The 27,950-nt window shown below is 27.3% G+C and overlaps 1 protein-coding gene across 26 annotated transcripts in view; it reads left to right on the top strand.

Moving 5' to 3' along the window:
• The window catches only part of LOC136075442 (uncharacterized), a 131,096-nt gene that overhangs the window by 54,634 nt on the left and 48,512 nt on the right, over positions 1 to 27,950 (top strand). For 22 of the 26 annotated variants that reach the window (XM_065788661.1, XM_065788649.1, XM_065788650.1 and 19 more), the window contains one exon: positions 10,492 to 10,521. The exons of the other annotated variants lie outside the window; for them this stretch is intronic. In XM_065788661.1, the coding sequence (XP_065644733.1) occupies positions 10,492 to 10,521 (30 nt within the window). The remainder of the gene's footprint in view (positions 1 to 10,491; positions 10,522 to 27,950) is intronic. 26 annotated transcript variants of the gene reach the window in all.

Here is a 27,950-nt window from a genome sequence, read left to right as displayed (position 1 = left end):
TATGCTACTACAAATTACTGTACTTACTGTTATCGATTTCAAAAAACTATTTATAAAAGTCGGCAAGTTATTCTAAACTACACTTGGTGTCCTTGGGTCTCTGTGTTGATACCGAAGACTGTGTCAATTTTCCTTATGGGATTCTCTAGGTAATGTCTTTTTGTGTTAGAACAAAGGGAGACTAATAAAGAGATATCCTTGTGTACACCAAGAGTGGATCCACTTGCAGGATGCCAATTTGGATGTAAGTTAGAAGCCTTCTTGTATTTATATTGAATTCTAGGGCACAAGTACGTACTATCCATGAGACGTCTATGAAAAATATCTACTTGGTCTAAACGAAAAACGGCAACCTGCTAACTGCTTCATAAAACGAATAACTCTACTCCACTTCAGATACTTTTCATAACGTTACTGTCACGTGACATTTTGATATTACCTACCCTTACTTGTTAGTGGACAAAGTGGACAAAATATTTAGACAAGATTATGTTGCTGTTATGTTGTCATTTTGTTTAATTATTATGAGTATATTCATTAATACTGTTTATATACGAATTAAAAAATCCACGGGCTGGTTATGTTCCAGTTACTCATACTAATGACACTTGCCACTTCAGTATGCATATACACATACTCTAAAATGTCTATGAGCATCATACGCAAAGTTATAACGGGCAAAAAACTATTTAATCATCCAATGTCTATTTTTTATGTATTATCATGCGCCTCAAAGACATCTAGCAAATATGGTCGTTCAGAGTACTACTCAAATCATTCTCAAACAACCCTGAAAAGCAAAATTTTCTACTTTAGCTTTATAGTAAATATCATGCTTTTATATTCCAGTCATTTCATATGTTTAATAAGCTCTTCTAAAATTAAATTTAACAAGATGTACAAGGACTTACCATATACTTAACATGTTGTAGAACTCATTGTACGTAGAACGATTTCTACAATAGGATTTGGAACACGCTGCAGGCTCTTCAAACATTAGAGTCAATTATTAACACAAGAAGATGTTCAAAATTATGAATGGATTGATGTTTTTACTTGATGACCAAATGATCATCAGTTATCATCGAAAAGTTACCATCTAAAAGACAAAGAGAGGACATTTTGATACTTATAAGCAATACACTTAGTAATAAAACGTTCTTCAATTTGAACTGTAATTACTATATGATTATAAGCTTAATATACGCAAAATATATCATTCTACTTTGCTTATTATTATTTTTTTAGATCCTATATAATCAGAGCCAGAGGTATTAGACCTTGGCCTAGGCCTTGTCTTTAGTCCAAAAATTAAGGCCTTTGCTTGGTCTTGGCCTTGAAACTATTGACCATGGCCTTGGCCTTGAAAATATTGGCCTAGGCATTTATTGTTTTTGCCTTTCGTATTTGCATTTTAAAAGTTTTACTTAAGTTGATTTACTTAAAAGTTTTAGAACTTAGTTTTTCGATTTATATCACAGTTTAAATTGCCATTTTGACTAGCCATTTTAAAGCAATAACCAATGACATGATTGGTTAATGAGAATTTATTACATCTATATATTAAGTCGCATGATATATCTTTACGTTTTTTAGTTGTTAAAACATTTAAAATTTTAAAAAAAGATTTAAACCCATGATTTTTTCTTATAATTAAAAACAGAATTTAAAAGGTTTTTTAAATTAAAATAGTTTTTATTATATTTCAATTATAATTTGTTATAAAGGAGTATTTTTATTTATTTATACTATTTTTAATCAACTTTCTAAATCTGTTTAAAAAAGTTGTTTGTAATCTATATTTAATCGAGTTTTTTTAAATAACTTTGATTATAAAATCCATTTTTGAACCAATAAACAATAGTTTAATTTAATAGTTTGGTCACAAGAGCAACACCGGAAACCAATTTGACATTTGCTAAAAATTGTGTTACACCTCAGATTCAAAGGTCTTTTACCAAAAAAAAAAAAAAAGCTTTCTTCCAGATAATAGGAAAAATCATGTTTGACAAACAAGATCGAGTTAATGCTTTGATTTTAACGAAAAAGATTTTTTGTTAAAAAAAACTGTACACAATCAAACAATATTCAAAAGTTATACGCAAAGTGTATATACAGGATACTGTTGCTATGTTGCTGTCATACGTGTTTAAATATTCTATATTTCTTAATATTAACACTTTAAATATATTTTAAATAACTACTAAAAACACTTTAGCTCACATTATACCAGTTTAAATAAATTACATCTAGTTTTGTACTAAATACTGATATTAATGACACACACTCCAACTAGGGGTTCCAGTTAGAACTACTTTTTTAAAAGTTCGAACCTGAACACGTTCGAACTACTACGGGGAAAAGTTCGAACGATTTCGAACTTTATTTTAGTTACTTTAAGATAAAAAAAAGTAACACAAAGTATGCGCAAAAGTATTTATTTGTTTATCATCATTATTTAGGACAAAAGTAAATAATATCAATACTCTTAATAATATCAATACTCTAAATAATATCAGTACTCTTCATAGTTTGATTTAAAAGTTAGTGTATCTAAAGTTTCATCATTTAAAAAACTACTTATTTAGTAGTCAAAGTCTAGAAATTGAAGAGCTTTGAAAAGTAAATCGAAATAATTGTGCCTAGCTTTGCTAGCTTTAACCCCTTAATAGTGTATGACGGTTATATCCGTCGAAGGTAAAGTTATACTTATATGAGGACGACGGATATAGCCGTCGTTGAAAATGCATTTTTTTTTAAGAAATGCATCTCAGGCAAAATGATTATTTTTAGTTTTTTCAGTAAAAGATCTGGAAATAGTCAAATTTTACGGTCTGTCTTTTGTGTGAACTTTTTTTTTTCTCGCAATGCATTAATTTTTTATTCATAGTAAAAATTCAACTGAAAAAATGGTGCATGCAAAATAATAATCGGTTCTCAACGTTAAGCTTTTAAAAAAGACGTTTACTGCAGAAGAAGCCCTTCATTTATTGATGGAAAGTGACAGCGAAGACTTTTCTAAGTCAGACGTAGAGTTTTCTTGTTCAAGTGAATCAGAATATACCAAATCAGAAAGTGATTCAGATACAGAAGCTCGTGAATTCTAGTTACATTCTAATATTGAAAAAAACAATTTGTCTTCAGAAGAAACAGCCCAAACAAAAAAAACGAAAAAAGATCAATAATATAAAATATTCGTGGATTGATGATGAAATTTTAGGTTGCTATGATAATTATGAGTTAACTGGTATCCCAGGAATACATCCTGATATAACTTCCTTTGAATCCCATCAACTATTTGAATTCTTTGTTACCGATGACATTTGTAATTACATAGATGAGCAAACAAACTTGTGTGCCTTTCAAACTCTAAAAGAAAAGCAGTTGAAGCCAAAGTCTAGGTTTAAAAACTGGACTCCGGTAACAAGAGATAAAAAACTTGTTTATATTGGATTGATTCTATACCGTGGTATTATTTAGAAACCCATGTATGAGTTATATTATACAACAAATGTGACATTTGCTACATTAGTAGTGCGTAAAGTATCAAGTATGATAAGTTTATACTTATTGATACATTTATTCACTTCGTTGATAATTCTAACTTAGGAGAAAATGCTCCAGAGTGCGCAAAAATAAAATTTATTTATGACTATCTGTTTAAATTTTTTTATAAAGCTTATGTACCTCAGCGCCATGTTGCAATCGATAAATCTTTACTATTATGGAAAGGACGATTGAGTTGGAGGCAATATATTCCAAGTAAATGAGCAAGGTTTGGTTTAAATTCTTTTATTCAAGCAAAATCTAAAACAGCTTATATTTGGAATGGTTTATTGTTCACAGGAAAGGTGGAAAAGATAAACAATAATAATCATAGTTATATAGCCACACATATTGTTATGACACTTATGTATAATCATTTAAACAATGGTTATTGTGTATTTGTTGATAATTGGTACAATTCTGTTGAACTTTGTTATAATCTTTTGTTAAATAAAACAGATTGTGTTGATACAGTAAGAAAAGTTCGGAAAGGTCTTCTAAATGGAATAATTTAGAACAAGATGAGAGGTTAGTTCAATTTGAAGAAAGTATTGGTATTATATGTACAAAATGGAGAGATAAAAAGGACATTTATTTATTAAGTAAATGCATTAAAAATAGTACAGAAGTATCTGGTAAAGTAAAAGTAATATCTACTGTTGTAGATCTATATAACAAAAGTATGGGTGGTGTTTATCAAGTTGATCAAATGTTAACAACTTACAACTCAGAGCGTAAAAGGGTCAAGAAATTATGTAAAAAGTACTTTATGCATCTAATAAACACATCTGTTCATAATGCTTATTGGATTGGTTAAGAGATTGGATTTACAAAAACATCAATTTCATTTGGCCAAAGTATTATTGATTATATATTTTTAAATTACGTTACCAAGAGCACCATCTTAGAATCTGGAGATTATGTTTATTCAATGAGACTAGTTGAGAGACATTTTCCATCATCAATACCTCCCAATCCTTAAAATTTGAACTGACTCAAGATACATGTGTGTTTAATGTTTTTAAATATTTTTTGTCTTAAACATGATCATACTTCCTAAGACTTAAAATAAAAAGTTTTATAAATAATATTATTAAAGTATTGTGAAAAAAGTACTGTTCAATTTTTTTTTTACTTAAAGTTAAGAAGTTTCCCCCTTTAAATAAAAAAATATTAAAAACGGCAATAAAAAAAATGTATTCCACTGGAAAGAGTTGCCGCGAAAAAAGTGCTCCACTGTTAAAGGATTAAAAACAGCAGCTTATAAACGATGCGTATTTCAATTTCTTAATGGTCATTTTTTATTTCAGTGTCTGATTGTTCAAAAAAAAGTTTTAGTTGTTGAGCTAAATTCAATTCATTTTTGATACCTTTTACGTTATCAGTTATACAATCAGTATTTACTTACTTGTCAACATCAATGCTATCATCAGGTTGGTAAAACAATCGCCAAATGAAATTAGTAGCAAGATTAACAACCGTCATTTTTTAATCTTGTTACCAAATAGGCCATCTTTTTTAAGACATTAGAAGTTGAAAAGTACATCATGAGATGCATTAAATGAATGTTTTTTCTTTAAACTCATCTACATATTCTGTATATTCAAATATCTGCTTAACATGTTGACTCATAGGTGTATTAGCTTCATGAAGTGTTTTTCTTGTAAATTCGATCACAATTTCAAATTAAAAAAATATCAGCATCTCCTTTTGAAAAAGCATTGACAGCTAAATGATCAATTTGAGTGGTTTTAAAACAAAATTTCATTTTTAGTAAGAGGAAAATCAATATTCATACCAATCATAGCTATTTCACTTTTGCTTGCACTTCCAAAAAACGTTCAAGCATATTAATAGTACTGCTCCATCTTTTCCTTGAATTACTAACCAAAGCTTTTTCGTTTCCAAACTTTTTATTTATATTTGATTGAAGTTTAATGGCTTTTGTTGTTGGCATTATACCTTGGATTCTTAACATTCCAACCAATTGAAATCTTTCATTATGATGTAAATTTAGGTTCATATATCTTCTGTTTCTTACTGAAGTATACTCGTCAAATGTAAGACTAAATTTACGTTTAGCTTCAATTTTTATTTTAAAAAAATTTTAACTTATTTCTTGAGTAATCTGAAGTATTTAATAACAAGATCAAGAACAGTTTGAGGACTTTAAGAAATTTGGTATCACTGGGCACACAATCCTGATGGCAAAGTTTCACTTTCAGCAATGGCGTGAAAACTGATTCCATTAATAGCTAATATTCGACTACAAATTTAAGGTAGAGTTTTATGGTCATTCTTTAAAATACTTCCGTTTCGCGGTATTTTGGCAGCAGAAATGTTTGCTGCAGCCTCGAGCGTACAGTTATAATATTTAAGAATTTCAACTTTGTGCTTTGTGTTTGAATGCCTTTTAAAAGCTGTTGTTGTTGATCCAGGTGCTTTGAGAATAAACTTACAGAGCTTACACTTTGGACTAAGTAATTCTTTGGAAAATTCAAAATAGTCCCATGCCTCAGGTTTTTTAGTTGTGCCCACAACTTTAAACTTATCCATATTTTTTACTTTGTTTAACTAAAACTTTTATAAGTTCGTCAAAGCTATATTAAGTAGTCATTTTTTTTAATTAAGAAATTTTACCGACCTATTTTAAGGGTATCACCGTGGGAACTCTTTAATAATCTAAAAAATGTAACGCACGTAACTATTTTAATTTTAAAATTTAAAATTAACGTTTTATATAAATTGTTTACAAATTTTATTTGTTAATTAAACTTTAAAAATGTTGCTTTTGTAATCAGAAATAAATTAATGCACAAAAAAAAAAAAATTAAGAGTAACAAAAACTGTCTAAAAAAGTTACATTTTTAAAAAGATTTTGATTCAACTGTTACTAAATAATAATAAAGATATAATTTTGATAAATATATATGTTCGAACCGTTACAAAAAAAGTTCGAACTTGAACCTCTTAAAAAATGGCAAAAGTTCGAACGTTCGAATCTAAACATATTTAAACTGGAAGCCCTAACTCTCCAACGCTATATACACACACAGGCTCCACAATGACTACATACATATATACAAAAATATATAAAAATATATAAAATATAAAACAATTCTAAATATAAAAAATTAAGATATATATAAAAAATAAAACAATTCACAACCAGACAGTCATTTATGTCCAAAAACCAATTGCAATTGTATGCAAGTTGTACTAAACTCCACCTAATTTACTCTGGTCTCTGTTTCAACACTGTAGCAATCGTCCTGATGAACACCCATAGTGGATCCTCTTGTAGGATGCCAGTTTTGGATGAAAGTTGATACTTTCTTATGTTCATACTGTATCACAGAGCACAAACCAATATCATCTTTGAAACGTCTGTAAACACATTCACTTTGTTTAATCAATTAAAAGCTATCCGGTAACTGGTTTACAAAACGAATAATTCTACTCCACTTAAGATGTTTTTCATAACCATACAGTCACATGAATTGTGCACATTTAGTCTTGTTATCTATAAAAGTTGCAAAACACACTTTCGTATCTCATACCTCTACTTGTTAGTGTACAACTTCAATATGGTTTTAGATAAATTAGTGCTACTTGTTGCGATAATACCAGTTTAAATGAATTTTAACTAACTTTATTCTAATTACTCATGCTAAAAACACATGCTACTATAGTTTTCTTTGATAATATAAAGAGTCTTTGATAAACAAATTTCTTACCTCCGAATTTAAGTCAAATAAGTTGCTTTCAGACAATCAATACGGTTTTTGATTCTCTCACTATACGGCTGACTTGTTAACTGCTGTGATTAAAAGATTTTATCGTGCGGAGCCGGAGAGGCTAGGGCTATTGCTCTTGACATAACTAAAGCTTTAGATAATATTTGGCATGCTGGCATGCATAAGCTTGTATCATCTGGGAAAGTGGTCGAAACTTTTAGCTCTAATATAACTCAGTTAATTACTGCAAAAAACTGCAGAACTGATGACATTCCTATAATGATAAATGGCAACCCTCTCACTGATTTACTTCTACTTGGATTATTTTTTACTACTGACCTATCATAGAAAACATACATACAATCGATTGCTAAATTATCTGTTAAGGTTGTTTTTCTTTATTCTGCTTTTTATTTTCTCTTTTCTGATTCCATTCTCTACCTCAACAAATCTCTTATTCGTCTCTTTATGGAAGGCTGTTGTTATACTTGGGCTTCTTTTTCTAATGATGCTCTTTCTCTTCAAGACAAGGTCCAAAAACGCATTGTAAATGTAGTTAGACTCTCTCAATATGCTAAGCTTGAACTTTTTTTTCCATCGTTGTGAAGTTGCATATTTTTCTATTTTCTACAAATATTATTATGGTTGCTGCCTAAAGGAGCTATTATCTCAAGTTCCATCAATTAAAACTTATTCTCGCTCTACTTGTCATTCATTGAAGTCTCATTATTTTACTGTATCTGTCCCTGCATGCTCCGAAAACTTTTATTCGTCTTGTTTTTTTCTACTATAACCCTTTGGAACTCTGTCCCATCTTCATGTTTTCTAGACTCATACAACCTTCAACACTTTAAATCTTCAGTCAATCATTTTCTTGCTCCATAAATTTTTTTTTTAGTGACTCCTTACTTAATAGTTGTTACTTGCAGCCTTCTTGGGAATGAATCAGAGTAAAAAAAATTTTTAAAAAAGCTTGCATACAGAAGTGCTCTATATTGACTATTTACATCGACTACACCGCTATAAGAAACTAAAGCAGTTCACAACCATATTTGACATTACCGATACGGTAATCAATCAATGTACATTCATGTCAAAAAACCACTTAAAAGTGTTGTACTGAACTCAAAAACCACTTACAAATAATGTACTGAACTCCACAAAAAGTCCACTGGTCTCAGCATCAATAAAGGGTCTGTGATAACTGTCCTGATTAGTTCGATAACGCTGCAGCTCGATTAGCTTCTTGCGCATGCCCACAAATTTATAGTATTTAAACTATTACGGCATGCCCTGAATTCTCTTTGCAATTACGCTCTTTTCTTTCCACTCAGCTCTCGTCTTTTAACTGGGATCTTTGGGTTATTGTAATTTATGTTAAGCATCCTGAAATATGTCTAATAATCAAATCGCACCTTTATACTAAAGATAATACTTGCCCCATCTAGTATTTAGTCTTTTTATGGAGAAAAGTCCTTTTAGGATAAGAAAAAGAAACACTCTAAAAAAGAAATACTCTGAAGTACACCCAGTAAAACCTCTAGTTAGGACCTCACCCATTGACGCACATCTAGAGTACAACCTCTAGCTTATTAATGTGAATGTTCCATGAAAGATTTTAGTCAGTTAACACACCAAAATATTTAATAATATTCGAATGAAATTTTTATTAGTTTTGATTTTAGTTTTAACATTTTATGGAAATAATTTTTTCTCAAATGATGAAAAAAAATTACAGTTTTTTTGGTGTTAAAATATTTTAAGTTAGCAATTAATCAGTGAACTATTCCTTTTAAAACAAAATTTACAGTTTTACACATAGAATGATGCAATTTGTTGATATGCAAGAGATTTGTATCATCACCAAACAGATGAACTTACGAGAAGTATACAGAGTTGTTTAGGTTGTTAATGTCTTTTAAAAATATATGATGACCAAGAACAGAACTTTGTGTAACACGATGCAAAACAGACTTAATACTAGAATTAAAACCATTAATACTTACAAATAGTTTTTGATCTAAAAATCAAGATCCGAACCAATCATTTATAACTCCGCAGTTTCCATATTGTCCGGTATTAAAACTTAGATAAAAACACAGCAAAAGAAACAACCAATATCAGTCCCTATTTTAATTTTTTCTGTTATACCTAACAAAACTTAGCAAGTAGAGTGTTTTAATGTAAAACTTAATTAAAAATCATTTAGAAAGTTAAATGAGTTTAGAAAACAGTACATTCTAGAAAACAAAATTTTTTAAGGAACTTACTAATGTTTGATGAAAAAGAAATAGTTCTATAGTTTCTATTGTTAATAAAAAGGCTATATAAAATTATTCTTAAAAAGAAAAAGTTTTTTATATAAATACTATATAAATTTTATTTTAGTTATTGTGTCAATATATAAGGGTTTTGTAAGTATACTTATTTTAACTTAATGTAAGGTTAAGATTGCTTAATTTTCTTAAAAAAAAATTGCAATAATAACTTAGTTGAAATGGAGTTTTCAAATATCTTTTATTTTGCACTGTGTTTTATCAATGAAGACCTATTAGAAATGATTTATCTTTTTGCTAATGTAAGTGGTTTTTGCAATTTTAATGCTCATCTTTTAAAATTGCTACTCTAATCTCATTGCTAGAACTAATACCCTAATCTTTTGCGTGTTTGAGTTTTAAACGTAGTTTGTTTAGCGAACAATTATTTTTTTACAATCAAATCATATACACCTCCCTTTTTTTTTGTCTCGTCATCATACTCAGCTTGTGCTCAGTTTATCCTCATTCTATTTTATGAAGTACGAAAGCTATGATCTCACTGAAACATTTTAAATCCATTTTATCTAATTCTGATTAACTCTATCATAGTAATTTATAGAACTATAATGTAGCTGACTTTAAATTGTTTGTGAATTATTTTTATGGCTGTTCCTGGATTAATGTATTTTGTCCCTTTGTTGATTTTGATGCCTCTTATATAAATTTCTGGATTTAGGAAAGCATGGATGACATTTCTTATTTATTGTAAAATTTCAAGTTATTATTAAATAAAGTGTACAATTATTAAATAAATATCCAATATTTTCTAGATTTACAAAAGTATCTTATATTTTTTTCTTATATTTATTTGTGCACTTATTGTTTTAGTTTTAATTACTCATATTAAAGGTTAAATTAGAAAACATTTTATTTTTAACTTTTTACTTTAGCTGAGATAACGAATCGTACAATTACAGTTGGTAATATTTTAATTTTAAATTTATCAAAACTCGTCATTTTCGGATCACATTTTACTTTATGCAAAAATATTTGTTTTATGAAAAAGTATTAAATTTATAATATTAACAAATAACAATATAACTAGTTTTATAACAAAATACATTATTTGTAGTTGACATACATATTAAAAATTAAATGTTTTTAGCTTAATTTTATTACAACTATTTTAAGTAGTATATCTTCATTGCATTACTTGCATTAGATATTAAAATAATATATTCGTGTAATTAGAAGATAAATTTGTATTTAGTAAATTAATTTACAAAATTTAAAGTAGGTATTTTGTTATGCATTATTACTAACTTTCAGGCAATTTCTTACGATTCTCCCAAAAGTTAATTTTAAACAATATTTAGTGATTTATTTTTTACTTCGGTCATTTTTGATTATAAGTAGAATAGTTATGTATTTCTATATTACCATGTTAAAATTAAAATCAAAACAAAGATTATCAACATTTTGAAATTAAATTTGTTCCGAATACAACTAGCTTTTATCAAGTGCGATTTCTTTTTTATGAATAATACATAAATATTCATATTAAGATCAAATAAAAACTAATAAAATTCAGCTAAAAAATATCTTGTGTGTAAAAGGATTAACCTCAACAGAATATTTAGTTCATTTAAAAGCAATTAATTTTAAGTTATTATGGTGCGATTGTTCCTTATTAATATAAAAAACCGTCAAGTTTATTAAGTCACCATCAAACTTTTTTAAAATTAGAAAATTTACATATTATTTTGACTATGTTTTTTGCAAAAACTAGTAAATTTTATTAGACTTTTATAATGAGGATTTTTAAACCACACAGTTAATAAAAATATTTTTAATAAAATTATATTGAGTTGTAAATATCTGTTTTGTCCGACAGCTTATGAATTCTATTATATATAAAATTAAAGCTGTATTATGTTTAGTCAAATTTAATTTATAACTATTAATGCTTTTGTTTAATATTACATCATTGCAACTTAAATTTACATACTTTTTAAATAAGACAACATGTTAAAAAATTCTGAATTTTCATGCTTTGGAACTTAATCTTCTAGAAAGTTAGTGAAATTTAGTTTTTCATATTCTACATTTAATTGGCCTGATAATCTTTGAAAAAAAGATTATGTAAAAATAAATTTTAAAACAAAAACAAATTATATTTTTCGGAGAACAACGCACGCACATTTTTTTTTCCTTTTTTGTTTGTTTTTTTGTTGTATCTTTTACAATAAAATTTTGAATTTGGTTGGCAGAATAACATTGCATCTCAATACAGTTTCACACCTTCTGTAGTATCTTTGACCCATACATTTGCGCTGGTGTATTTTTGAATCATACAATTTTTAGTTGGGTTTTTTTTTCGTTTAAAATAAGAATAGTTTGTTATTTTTAATCAATTTGCTGTATAATCTGTTTTAACAAAAAATCTCTTCTTCAATGAAACGCTTTGCAATTACTTCCAATATTTTCTAAAAAAAGGCAAAACGAAGTACTAATTTTTGACAATTTTAAAACAATATTAAATAAGCGCATTAAAAATGCCAAATGGTTTTTAATTTACTAAATAGGCTCCTCTGAACATTTGTTTATTGTCTTGTTACTCTGCAAAAAAAATTTTAAGCACTTTATCAAACACCAATAAACATTGTTGCATTATTGCAACAATGTAATATATGGTGCTTTTGTAAGTGAACCAAATTTTTATTGATTGGAAAATAACCAACAGACTTTCTAGTAACCATTTCCATGAATTTTCGGTTAAATTAACTTTAATAAAAAGTTTTTAATTAAAATAATTTTATTTTTAAAATGGAGCAATTATTAGTAGTACAAGTAAAAAACATTGCAGAGAACAATTATGCTGCTTTAGAATCTGTGGAAATACCTCCTCATAGTTGTATTGTATTGTCTGTATCCAGTAAGATACATCAAGTTTACCTGTTTGATTTTTTTTTATTTTGTAAAAAATAATTCAATTTTTTGTCTTAGTTCTTCTTAATTCTTAGTTGTTTTTTACTACCATGTCACCTTAAAAGTGCGGCACATAAACCGTTTAAATGGTGTACTGTGTTGTGTTTATCAAACCAGCACTAGAAGAACTTGAAGTATTTAGAGATCAAATGGCTGTTCTAACCTCTATAGGAAAGAATTGTACGTAACAGCAATTTTGGTCTTTTTACTCCATATAGTTTCTGAAGAAAAATGTCTATTTTCAGAAATTTTTCCATTTTCCCATTCTTTACTTTTCTAGCCTTCCAATTTGAGGCCCCAATGCAAGATTTTGTGTTTTATGGAATAAAAAAAGATATTCATTTTTTGATTTTATACAATATTGAATAAATATTTATTGTAAGAGATTTTGTATATTTACATTTAAGAAACTACTTTTACTATGAAGAAATTTGTTATAGAAATGCAACTAGGTTTCTTAAGAAGGAAAAAAGCATGTTTAGCATAAAATGTAATGCAAGAATAAATAATTAAGTATGCTTTAAACAAAACATCACAGAAAATTCAGGTGTAAAAACAGAGTTTTACATTTTATAATTATTTTGTATTTAATTTATAACAGCCTTTAAGTTTTTTTGTAATCCAACACTACTCCTTAGAATGGCAAATTTACTTAAAAATTGACAATTTAGTTCTGTCTTGTTGTTATGTAGACACTTGTACAACATTTTTTAACCATCTCTAATTTAAAGTAAAACGGTGCAATTGCAATGTTATTTTCTTCTTATTTTTATAAAAGTTTTGTGTTGAAATGAAAAGCGTAGATTTGCAAAAATCTGTATTTACCCTTTTATTATCGAAGCTTTCGAATTTTTAACCCAGAATTCCCAGAAAGCTAATATATAATGATCCCACACTGGTTTTGTGTTGGCTATCGCGCTGGACCAACTGCTGATGCCAAATATGAAAAAGGTTGGTTTTGCTCTAAGAATTATTTGTTGTCTAGCCGGTAATGACAAGTTGGCAGCTAGGCACTACAAAACAAGAACGGGTAGAATAACAATTTTACTGCTACGCGCAGTTCTACTAGATCGAATAAGAATCAATACAAAAAGTATTCATTTTTGCGTAGGCTGTAGAGCAGCGACTATCTTTCTGAAGGCTGCAAATTATCTAGATAAGTTCATTCATTTTACATAATATACAGAGAACAATACCAAATACATACAATAAGCACATTCACTCCACATTCTATAGTATCACTTTGCATTTTTTTTTATAATCTTGATTTTCTTCTAACAACAATTATTAAAACCTCATCGACCCTAAATAAACTGCAATATATCACTGTACTTACTATTATTCACATCAAAAATGTCTGTGGCGATTGTCCTGATGGGATACCCTGAGATAAGTCCTCACAAAGAGATACTGTAACAACGAGATGATGTACACGTAGAGTGAAATTATTTGTTGGGGTACAAGTCTCGTATGAAAACTAGCGGTCTTCTTGTGATCATACTTTACCATTAAAGCACAAATCCATACCATCCAAAAGACGTCTGTGAAGCATATATATTAGTAGTGTATGTTTATCTTGTAAGTAAAACAGGCCACATGGTAACTACTTAAAAATAATAATTTTTCTTTATCACTGGCACTTTTTCTTCATCATCTCTACGCTCAACATTAGCGCAACTTTTCATTATGCAATTAAGGCCTAAATAGTTACTTCTCTTAGCTGTTGTTTATTGTTCCTGTTAACATTTCACTATGATCAGTTTTCAGTATTTGTCTTCCTAGTTACTCTTTGTTTTGTACAGGACTGATTTTCTACAAGCCCTTTTGTACGTTTATCTCAATCTGTTGCGCCCTATTTAATTTATTATTCTTCTCTAAGGGTTTTTTTTCGGTGTTAGCATTTAACCTGTGAAATATACCTTTTAAACCTGAAATTACATTTTACATGAAAAATGATGCGGTTTGTTAATATGCAAAATTATTTATCATAAAAAAACAGTTGAGTTGACTAAAAGTACACAGAGTTGGTTACGCCGTTAGCGTCATTTAAAAACATAAGAGGACCAAGAACAGAACTATGCGGAACACCACACAAAACAGACTTATTACCAGAATTAAAATCATAAATACTTACAAGTTATTTTTGATCAGAAAAGCAAGATTAGTCATTTTCAATACCACAAAATCCATAATGTCCTAATTTAAAAATCAAAATGCTATGGTCAATGGTATCAAATGCTTTTGTAAATCGATAAAAACACCACAAACAAAACAACCAATGTCAAGACCTTTACTGATTTTTTCTGTTTTTTTTTTACTTATTAATTCTGATTTATCTGTTTTTTCTTTACTTATTAATACTTAGTAAGTAAAATGTTTTGATCTAAAACTAAATTGAAAATCATTTAGACAACTCGTTTAAACAACGAGTTTATAAATGAGTACACTTTAGATTACATTAGTTCTTCAAGAAGCTTACTAATGTTAGATAAAAGAGAAGTACGTCTACAGTTAATGAATAAAAGTTTTGAGACATTTTTAAACATTGGAATAAAGAATAATATATATTATGCGTCGACCAAATTTAAATTTTTAAGGTTTGCCGATTTAAAAAATAAATAAATTGTTAAAATAAAATTTTGATAAACCAGGAAAATTTTGTCCAGAATTGCCTGCATGTATATTTTTGCTTATGAAAAAAGTGCTCTGTATAAATAATTTGTTAAAATGTTTTAGCTTCTTTTGTTTGATTTTTTAACTATTGGGTCATTTCAATCATGATGCATTTAAAATTAAAATGCAGTTTGCACCACCACCACCCCAAACAACCCCACCCCCCAATATTTTTTGAATTCTTAACTTTTCGATAAAAATGATTAGAAGAATATTTTAAAATGAAATCAGATAAAATTTTGATAAATAAGAATTTGAAAAATCGAAATATGTAAAATTCAAAAAAAAGTTCAATTATTGGTAATAGATTTAATATGAAGAACAAATGCCTTTTTGATTACTTATTTCAAGGATAATGTGAAAATAGATATGTGTATTTAATTAGCAAAGAATCAAAAATCAAAAATCATATATTGACTTCTTAATGTCTCTAATTTAATTTGAAAATTTATGAATGACTTTATATAGTAATGGAATGAAATAAGCCGTGAAAAAAATTGGAAAATAAATTGTAAACAAGCCATAGCTTCATGCAGCCGTGGCGCAGTGGTTAGAGTCCTGGCTCAGAACTAGAGGTCCAAATTTTCGAGTCAGCTCTAGCTTAATATGTGACATTGGTAAAAAATGAGACGTGTGCTTTCAAGTTTAATGCTTTTCCACGGTGCTCTGTGATAAAACTGTAATCACTTTTTGTAGCGCTTTAATAACTACACAATACAAAACAAAAAAAACAAAAAAAAAGTTTATCAACTGTTACAAAAAAGAGTTATCTAAGGAACTTATTGTAAATAAACCTTAAAATCAAGATCAGGAAAAAAAATTTACAATGAGGTGCACCATCGAAATCAATTAGAAATCTTTCAATATGGTCTAGGATTGTCAAAAATTGCTGAAAAGTTACGAGTAATCACTGAAAGCCTACTTCATACACTTATACCTAATCTTAACAAAGAAGGACGGATAAAAGATGCCGAAGTCTTAAAACATTTGATGAAAAATAAATTTAATGGATCCGATAACATATCACGCTTTAAAATGCACTCAGCAGATAAAATTTGAAGAATTAACAGAGCTAAATATCAAAATATTTATTATAGAAAAAAGTTGTATGTTACACTCTGTTTATAACTATATTGTTAAAGCTGAAACGATTGCATGCCAGATTTCGTAATTAATTAGTATACAGGATTTGGGGAATCATGTATAAATCCGAAGTACCTAATTATTATAATACTTTACTTCTTAAAAATAAAGTTTGTTTTGATAGTTTAACTGGACAGCCTGTTTCTAAACAGAAAACTTAAGATATAGAAGACAAGTTGCCAGTTTCAGTTAAAGAGTTTTTTTTTTTTTTGTGTACAGAACCTGTGTAACTTTAAGTACAGGAAACTGATCATGTAGTCATATATTTATATTTATATGATTACGGACTTTATAAAACATATAAAAGCAAATGGCCAAATTATTAGGACAGAATAAAGTTTTTTGCAAGTCAACTAAACTCAGCTCAACAACATAGACTTTTTTTAAGTCAACGGCAAGTTAGAATGTACTTATATGCAAGTGTCATAACCGATTTGCAAAATGTTTTGCTCTTTATATTTTAAAAAGATATCAGTTTTTTTACAGTTTTTATCCAAACATAATTTGCATGTAAAAAGTCTCAGTCGTATGTTATTTTGCCCTAAGATTAAGACTTTTAAAGTTTGTTAATCTTTCAAAATTGTTTTAACTATAGCTAAAAAATGATTTTGTGACTTGCATTGTTTAGACGAATTGCCCTTCTTTATTCATAAATGTATGTGTATTTATATATGATATTTTAAAAATTAAACATTTTTCGTTTTTTCGCATTACATTTTAAAAAGATCGTTATTTACAATAATAAATTTCTGTAATATATACTAAAAAACAGAAGACTTAACAAAGAATTATTAGTGGACCAAAAATATAAATAATAAACCAATAAATAAATACAAAATGGCTCGCTAAATAACCATAAATACAATCAAAAAAAAGTTTTATTAAATAGATGTTATAATGAAAAGTTTGTTAAGGGATTTTCCCACTTAATGTGGAGCGCTTCTTTTGCTTTTAATTTATGTTTAGTTAAAGCAGTATTCAAACTATTAAAAGAATTAGAATTATACAGGTTTATGCAATTAACGGATGTAATTAAATTTTTATATATATATGGGATTTTTTATCAGTCCTAAGAAAAATAATTCAAATGATAATTACCTTTCTTAAACCTTGGAAAGTTATTTCAAATTTATGGTTTAAAATCTAAAATGTTACTTAAACCGCTTATTAACCATGTTTTATAGACGTAATTTATGTATAATTATATGCATAAATTGCTGAGCAACCTGTAATAAAACTATATTTAACAAAGGTATAACACTATTACTCAATAGAAATGTATTTTCATGTTCTAAGTTTCAATATACTTTGAAGGCAAAAAGATAATTGACTAGTTTCCTAAAACATTTACTCTTAGTTATGCCAAACTATGACTTCAATTTTTTTTAAATGCGAGTATAATAAAAGTGCTATAAGTATATTTTTAATTATTTTATTTAAATACGTTTATGGACTGATAAAAAAGTATGAATTTATTACTTAAATATATGTTTCCGCCTATTTTTTTTTAATTATCTATTTATTGTAAAAAAATACTATATAAAATATTTCTTTAAATAAAAGGTTTTTAGACAAACACCATATAAACTTTATATAAGGTATGCTGTCAATATATATGAGTTATGTAAATATACTCTCATATTTAAACTCATATAACTTATTTCATTTTCACAAAAGGTTTACTTCAAGGTTTAGATTTTATAAAAGATGACAAAATTTTTATTTTAATGTACCTATAAATTTAGATAAAAAATAGCGCACTTGGTGATGAAACCTAAATAAGTGAGTGTAGTCTTAAGCTTAAGTTTGAGTGTTTTATCTTTGAAAAGTAGTTTCTGTTGTGTGTATATATATATATATATATATATATATATATATATATATATATATATATATATATATATATATGTAGATTTTTTTATAGCATTTCAGTAGGTGTGTGTCTGCTACACACCTACTGAAATGCTATTGGTTTTATTTGATTTTTTATAACAGTTGTCTGAAGATTTTGTTCACTAATCTTCGATGACTTCTTTTTTAAAAACATATATATATATATATATATATATATATATATATAAATATGGCGTATATATATATATATATATATATATATATATATATAAGTATATATATATATATATATATATATATATATATATATATATATATATATATATATATATATATCTATATATATATATTTATGTTTGTATATGTATATGGCGTCCGCTACATAGGTCATAGAAAAAACTTTGTATCATCCTGCAATTTCTAAAATTAAAAAATAAATTTCGTTTTTTTTTGCTTGTTGGCTTCATGTAACAACACAATGCACATTTGCTACACACCAACTGAAATGCTATAGGTTTTATTTGATTTTTTATAACAATTGTCTAAAGATTTTGTTCATTAATCTTCGATGACTTCTTTTTTAATATTTTTGCAAAGAATATAACTTTTTCCATTGCTTTAGATAAAACTCAATGCAACTATCATTTAAAAAGCATTAGACCCTAAAGTAGTCTGAAACGCAATAAATGATTATTTTCGACTAGTTTTTGAAGCCGGGTCAACAAGTTCTCTTTCTATAATCAGCCCTTGCTTTATTAGTATACACAAGTTGAAGACATTGACATCATACAAATCCGTCAAAGCAAAGCTTTTTTTATCTAATTAATTAGATAAAAATATAAATTGAGTTTGACAGCATTCAATTTAAGTTCATTACTGCTTGGCAGGCTCTGCTATCCTACGTAGCACTATGTTCTTTAAATTGCTTGAGGGTTGTAAGGCAATGTCTTAACAACAACAACAAAAAAGCTGAGATCACCCTCATCCTTAAAAATAGCTGCAAGTGTAACCGTTAAACTATTGACCTTTTTTTTTTTCATTTCAAGCAAAACAATGGAATTTAATAAGTGCTCAAAAACTAATCATTAGGTTAGTTAACGTTTTCCGTGAGTAATAAAAATATGCTGGAATTTCATGCAAAATATTTTTATACAAATTTAATAGCTTTTACATAGTCAACAAACATAGATAAGAAAACCCTATGTTTATGCAGACGGCATGTACTGTTGGCACAAGCAAAATATAAGCCACAGAGTAACAACGGGAAGACCACTTTAGGCTAAGGATGTTTGTGTCGTACTCAATTCTATCATGTCTCTTTTGATGAAACGTTTTTCTAAAGATATAAGTCACCATTCCAGCAATCTTAACACGTCTTCATTCTGATAAATTCAGAAGCAGTGTGACTGCCATCATTCGTTGGTACAGTATTGATTATGTCAATTTTTAGAAAATAAAGTGGTTTAATTTTTTGACGCAATCATGAACAATCACGAGGAATCAGTAAATATATGCAATTTTCTTGATTTATTGTCAAGCGCGGATTTTAAACCAGCTCTTTTACACTGAATCTATCAACAAAAACCAAAGGTGATTACCCAGTAAACATGCCATTATCAGACCGCTGTGTTCCCACCGTCGGAGCAATAAGTTGGTACAACGCTAGCGTGTCATGCTTGTACCGCTGCGTTTTGCTCACCGGATCTACAACGGTCTTCCATTCACAAGCCACTTACGGCCCATCATCGGACCAACGGAATCTCAGCAAACATGTCTTTGTTGGAACACCGTTTTACAACTGTTGGCAAAATACATTTTACACAACGCTCTCGTGCCGTCCTGGTACCACTGCATTTTATTTATTGGTTCTATGCCGGTCCTGCGTCGACAAACCAACATTATAAGAAACGTCATTCTACAGCCATCGTTATGCGTCAAAAGAAACAACAAATCAGAATAAAAAGCGTCAAAAAATTATTACTCAGAATAATTAAAATATATGCTGTCATATAGGTTGCATTTAAATAAAAAAAGTTTAAGCTGATTGTTGCGGATCATCGTCATTATCAATGTTACACATGCCGCTTCGTTTTTTAACACTTATCATTCTATCTTGACCAATATTTTGGTCTAGTGTTCGACGCAAAAATGTAAAACTTCTTTTTGAAATTCGCATTTACTTGCGGTACTCGTCGTCTGATTCCTTTTTATATGTATTCCTTGATTCCTTAATATGAAACATTTAAAAACTAAAATTTTATATATTTTTTTATTGACTCTTTTAATAAATTTTTAATAAAGATTGAACTTTTAATAAAAGATTGATCACAAACCACACAACGAAAAAAAGCACTTTTTTTAAATTGATTTTATAGTTATATTTTAGAATTAGTTATACGATCAATATATTTAAGATGCAGTTATATAGAGTCAACGTATTTTGAGAGCAGTTATAGGTTCAATATATTTTAACTTAGTAATTTTGTTTGGGATCAAAAACCTGCAAAACTGATAATTAAAATAAAATGCGTATAAATTTAACAAATTAAATAAGTAACTTTCAAGTGCACTTCTACAATTCAATTCTTTTAAACCAATTTTACTTTTTAAATACATTTAACGGACCATTTTACTTTATTTACGCCAAACACCAGTTTACTTAAGCTGACAACAGAGTTTGGTTTTAAAAAGAAAAACAGTAATTCTTCTTACAACATTAAATTCCCCTTTTCTAGCCATAGAAATAACCCACACAAAAAGATTTCAACCAAAGCTTAACTATGTATCAAAATATACAAAATATTTGAATAAAAAAGTTAATTAGATAAAAAAAATTTAAAAAATAAAAAAAAATTAGACTATCACACATTTACATGCGTTTTATCAATTGGTTCTGAAACATTTTCTGACACATACTTAACTTGTAATTACAATATAAATTTTTGTTTTTTTAGTAAGTTGTTTATTGTACTAAAGTCGTTGAGAAGACTGTTTTCTATATTTTCATTTTTTATATAAAATGATTTTTTTTAAAAGTTTTAAGAACATTTTTACAAGAAAATGATTAAAAAAAACAAGCTTTTTCAAACAGTTTTACAAAAGAGGAATATTTTTATAGTATCACCTTTTCATAAAAAAGAAGCCTCACCGGTTCTCATTTTTTAAATAGTTTAGTAGTGTCACAATGTTGGGTTAGTAAGCAATAGACCTCAGATTAAAAATGTAAGTATTGCAATCAACTTATCTATAAGAGTCATTAAAACAAAACAATAGCAATAAACAAATGAATGCTTTAAAATAACATACTTACTAGATTCAAAAAAAGAACTCGTCTTTTCTTGAGAGTTCTTTGAGTGTCTTCAGTTCATTTAAGTCATTAAAAGATAAGTGTAAATTATCGAAACTTCCTTTATCATAATTTCTTGATGTAAAATTTTGCAGCAACATTGTATTAACTTGATGTTTGATGGTGAAGAATTTTAAAGTAAAGTTCTCCATAACAACATTAACTGATAAAGCTTTATCGGTTAGAGAAATGTTCAAGGATATAAAAGACTCAACAGAAACATTAAATTTGTTATTTGAAAAAAAAGATTATGCAATTTTCTCTATATTGAATAAAGCACTTATTGCTGATGACAACAGCTCTGTGTAACTTGATAAAGAAGATCCAAATTAACATGTTGAAGATTTATAAGTTAATATGCCCTTTTCAATGTGCTGGTTTGGCATTGGAAACGATATTTTAGAAGCTCAATTCTTTGCTCATAATTATTAGCATATTTATTTGCACCATTATCGTTTTTGTCCTTGTAATCTTAATAACGATTCCTTCTGGAAAACAAGTTTGTTAATGCTGTTATAGGAATGATAATTATCAAAAACAAGTTGATCACATTTATTTATAATCAATTCTAATTTTAAAAAACAATGTAGAAATTCAAGTGAAATTAAATAAAACAAAACAAAAGTTTGATAAAACTATTATATTCATACAAACTATTTTAAATCAAGAAAACAAATATTAAAGCAAAAAAAAAATTTGCCTTATAATCATACTCCATTAAAATGATAGTCCATTATAATCACACTTTATTATAACGATACTCCATTATAACCATACTCCATTATAATCATACTCCGTTAAAACTATTTGCTAAATATTAATTAAATCAAAACATTTTAAATCTTAATCTAAAACTTTTTTAGAAGAGTTGTATTTGAGTTTTTAACCTTCTGTTTGAAAATCTAAAGTTTTGTGCTGATTAATTAACTTTGTACAAGCTTTCTCCTATGTATCTAAATAAAATATTTTTTTTAATATATAGGTTTTATAGGTAAATACTTTAAAGGTCAATTAATTGCAATTTGATTTATAATTTGAAGATATTAGGAAAAAATTAAACATTTTTCATTTATTAAATTATTATTTTTAAACCCGAAAAAGTTTAGCAAATTTACCATAAGTTTTTTTTTGCAATTTTTTGTTAGAATGTTATTTGTAAAATTGAAAGAAATAGTTGAATGTAAAATAATAGATTTACCTGTGAAATGGATAGCAGAAATGATGGGCTTTAACGAGGTGTCTACTAGCATCTCCCTGATCTTGCTTGTATTTTGAATCTATTAGCTGGTATTCAATATTTGATTGTCCATATTGACAAAAGATTTATTACCCAAAATGACAAGTTAAAAACATTTTTTAAAAACAGAAGATGAGCATGAAGTTTTTTAATAAAATATTGCATACAAGAATCAATATTGCTTACATGTTTTATATGCAACTAAAATATTATCATCTCCATATCAACTATGTTTTGCTCTAAACAATTTCACCTATTTTCAATCTACAACATCTGTCACTCCCAAAATACTTTATACAAAAGTCTTTCAAAATTAGTTACTTATGCTGCTTTATGTTGCTTATTTACTTATGTTTAATTCTTGTTATATCGTAAAATTCCTTTGATATTCCTCTAATGAACATGTCTTCACCATTATGACAAACTTTCACTGAGCAATGCCGACATTGATTTTTTGGTATTTTGGCACACTCTGTCCCACTGTGAGACAGTATTATTGAAGTTCTTTTTTGATGTAGAAATATTGTTCTTAATGAAGTAGAACTTTAGAAAAAAAAGGTTGAAAAAATAAGAAAATATTTAAGTGAATTAGAAATAATTCAGAAATAAAGAAATATAAAGACTGTATTTTTATAGTACATTTAATATTTAAATACCAATGGAAAATAACACGATGAACTGCTAGGCATAGTTGAATGTCAATTAGTTAAAGGATATAATTAAGCATTGGCAACCAGCAGCATGTATGTCAACATAACATGTTTTTTCTGATTATAATAACAAATGTTCACTTATCACTCTGGTGGGTCCGTTGATTCATATGCGTCCAGCAATCCAAGTGCGTCCATTAATCCAAGTGCGTCCAAACTCCAATGCGTCCATTAATTCTATTCACTATAGTAATAAAATTTACGGAAATATTCAAATACCCAGTTGTTATCTGATGTCTCGCAGAATGTTTTGACTTATTATAGTATCAAACTTAAAAAAAAAAAACGTTCAAATCCATTGCCCAGTGGTTATAATAAAGTGTGGACTTTTATTATTCGTTTTAAAAACAAACTAAATAAAGATTATTGAAATGCAATAAAGTTATTAAATGATCATTACATTCATTTAAAAATTATGTCATTTATGGTCAAAAAACATTTGTTTATCTGTTTGAAAAACAATAAACCCTGTTTATCCAAAAGCCCTAATATAAAAACATAAAATTACTTTTCAGGATTAAAGTTGATGTTTTAAGCAGGTTACAGTTCTTGTGATTTTTTACCTGTTTAAATGCTCTAACTTTTTTTAAAACTTTTAACATAATATGCATATGGTTGTAAAATATATTTGCCTGATTTTGATTTGGGCATATTTTAATTTTTCAAGCAAACACTTTGATTTGCCTGATTTTGGCAACAACAGCTCTCTGTTTTTGTTACAAGTGGAAATTCTCAATAACTATTAGGTAGGATATTAGCACTTAAAGATTTAGCTTCTATGGCGACATTGATATATCATATGTAAAACTAGTGTTCATAGTTACCTTTACATTATCTATTGTACGAATTGCACTTGGGAATTTTATTTTAGGCTTGTAAACGAATGTTTTACTGAAATGTTAGAAGGGATAATAATTCTTACCGTTCAATTAGGCTTCTTTGCTCCCAGCTTTTACTTAATTTGATAGTACTGATCTTCTTGCTTTCCTATTACTTGGTATTCTAAACCGGTGCAGCTAATGGGCATAACTAGCGAAAGAGTTAGATAGAAGATACATCAAGTAATTAACATTACCTCCATTTCTCTTTTTTGGTTACCCAATGCTTGTATTAGAATAAGTTACTTTGAATTGTGTCCGGGGAAAGAGGGTGACCCTTGTGGACCCAGCACCAAAATAGTTAGCCATATTATTTTGAATGCTTTAATTTAACATTGCGCCTAAGTTTTTCTGTATACTTCTGAACAACCATCAGTTCTCTAATAGCATTTTCTAAATTTCATTCTTACTCATATGCAGCTTTTTTTATTATTTTTCTGTTCAGTAGCATTTGGATGCTGTTCTTTGAATTTCCTAATAGCATTTCCAAAATTTTAATTTTACTCATATGCAGTTTTTTTTTATTATTTCTCTATTGAGAACTTTTTTAATGGTTCTGAATGATTTTAAAAATAGCCCCACTAGAAGGTTGTGATGTCATATCCCCAATGATCCACAAACATAGTATATTGTGTCCATTGTTGACTTGCTAACTAGCATTACAATGTCATCACTGGAGATGAGTCATAGGCAATCTACATTAACTACACTTTAAAGCGCTAATGGCTTGTGTCAGAATAACAAGCAAAACCAATAATATCATAAGTGCTACCTACACCTCAAAATATATTGCTTTCAGTTTTGCAAGATACTGCTGCAAAATGTAGTGGGAACAGTTTCAATTACTATTTGTTTTGGTTATCAAGCAACTACTTTTCTAATTAAAGTTTTTTTAATAAAGAATCATTAATTCTTTGATTGACATTGTTCTTTCTCCATTAGTTTGCACAAAGAAACAATATTGACACTCATAGAAAATGAGTGTCAATATTGTTAAAGATATATATATATATATATATATATATATATATATATATATATATATATATATATATATATATATATATATATATATATATATATATATATATATATATATATATATATATATATATATGTATATTTATATTTATACAATTATCATGAAGAAAAAAATGCTTTTTTAAAATACGTTCAAACCTATACAAAATTAGAGTCTTGCACCTCCCAACCATTAATCCTGTTTCAATCGATCATTTAAGGAACTGTGCAAAATTGGACATCTTATAGACAAACCTTGAAAATCTTTTTTTTTCAATGTGTTATGCATAACGATTAGTTTGATAATCAGTTCTTTGCAAAGATGTTTTGTGAAACATAGGGTTAGTTTAGTAGCACATAGTAGTCTTACATATATGAGATTGTTTAAGTCATTTCTAACACAATAAGCGAGTTTAAATTTTACCAGTAAGCGAGTTATCATAGAACATATTCATCATCATAGAACAAACCTAATGTTTGTTTATCTTTGTATAAGCCAACATTATTCCATATTTTGAGTTATACAGTTGTTTGATATAATTATAACATGTTACTCTCCAATAAAATGTTTAAACATAATTATTTTTTCTCATAGCTTTGTTCTGCATAGGCTTATAACCCTTATATCTTATCTTTTAGTACTTTACTGAAGTATTTTACTGAACTACTTGTTTTGTGTTATTTACTGTTTTAAGTTAGTATGTAACTATTAAGAATATATTATTTTTTTTAAATCTTTTTTTATGATTTGTTTTACTTTAGCTATAAGGTTAAAATCGTTTTATATTAAAAAAGTTCATTTTATATATAAAAGATCATACTGTATTTTTTGGGGTGCGTTTGCTATTTTTGCATGAATAATAGTACTAAATATCTTGACTAAATAAAAGACTAATTATTCTCAATAGTTGTAAATGAAGTCTTTGTGAGGCTCTTCGTTTTGTTTTGAGACAAGTTTATTTTTGGTGCAATTGGCTGGGCTCTTACAACTAAAATGAGATTATCTAATTAGTAGAGGCTGTAGAGTAGAATTTAAAGCTGATTTGTTGGTGAACAATGTCTTAATGATAAACCTTATATTGAATGAGAATTGGTGTAGAAAAACAAAAGATAAGGTTATTGAATGTATATTTAATGAACCATATGGTTGTTCTAAAAAAACAAAATTTTAAATAAGGTGAAAATATAGGTCTTTTATTTTGTATGCTCTATTGTTTTAAATAATGTATTCTATTTCCAATAAGGTTTCATAAGGCAATAGTGAAAAGCGTCAATTTTACTTTAGCTGATGCAACGCAACCAGCAACATTATTTTCAGGTTACGTTTAACTTTCAAGTTATAATAATTGCTTAATCTCATAACAAGTTACTTTAATAAATTGGTGCAAAAAAAAAGTTTGAAAATATATCTACATTAGGGTAGTATTAAAAATATTATAAAACTTAATAATATTTTTAATACTATTTATTAAAAATATTATTAAGTTTTATAAGTTATTTCAAAATAAACCTGAACTGCTTACTTGTTATAAACAAAATAAAATCTTTTCAATTTAACTTAAAGAAATTTTAATTTTAAAGAAATAATTATCAAAATTCATGCTGTGTTTTCTATTTCGATTTTTGAAATTTTTTGGCAATAAAAATATCAATGCAACTTCGAGATAAATTGTTAATATTTAAATTTACATGACTTATTTAGATCTTAATAGGTTTATAGATTAAGAAAAAAATTCGATTCAGGTAAAAATTTAAAAATTTTTAAATAAGGTAGGACATTTAATAAATTATTAAAAAACTTTAGAATATTTGACAAGAATATAAAACTATTAGATTACAACCATTGTTATTGTACCTAGTTACTAAACAAATTTATATAAACTAGAATAGATATCACACCAAACTAAATGCAGAAACAACAGCTTTATTTTTATTATAACTTGAAAGCCAAACGTAACCTGAAGATAATGTTGCTGGTTGCGTTGCATCAGCTAAAGTAAAATTGACACTTTTCACTGTAGCTTTATGAAACCTTTTTGGAAATAGAATACATTATTTAAAACAATAGAGCATACAAAGTCTTAAATCAAATAAGAAAGAGTTTTAAAAGATATATATATATATATATTTACATAATATATGTAATATATATATATAAGTCCTTTATCTATATGTAAGAAGAAGAATATTAAAAAATTTATCATTATATTTATAATATTCAAATTTAACAGAATACTTTTCAATATTTTACATCAGAAGTGTAATTATTTTAAACGTTTGGTATTGTTTGCCAACATTTTCAAAGATTCGCGTTTGTGATAAGTTAATCTACATTGACTTTAATGTTAACATTGTTAAATGCTGACTTTTATTTTAAGGGTTGCTCATTTTAATTAAGTTTGTTTTAGGTTTAAAATAATAACTCTTTCAATCAAAACAACCTGTTAAAGGTATTTGTGTAATTAAATATTATAAAAATTAATGTTGTTTTATTATATTATAAAAATTAACTTTGTATATAATAATTTTTAAAAGTTTTTATTTCTATGATAATTTTACT

Source organism: Hydra vulgaris, chromosome 01, assembly GCF_038396675.1.
Source record: "Hydra vulgaris chromosome 01, alternate assembly HydraT2T_AEP".
In the NCBI taxonomy this organism is placed as follows: domain Eukaryota; kingdom Metazoa; phylum Cnidaria; class Hydrozoa; order Anthoathecata; family Hydridae; genus Hydra; species Hydra vulgaris.
This window is presented reverse-complemented; position numbering and strand designations above follow the sequence as displayed.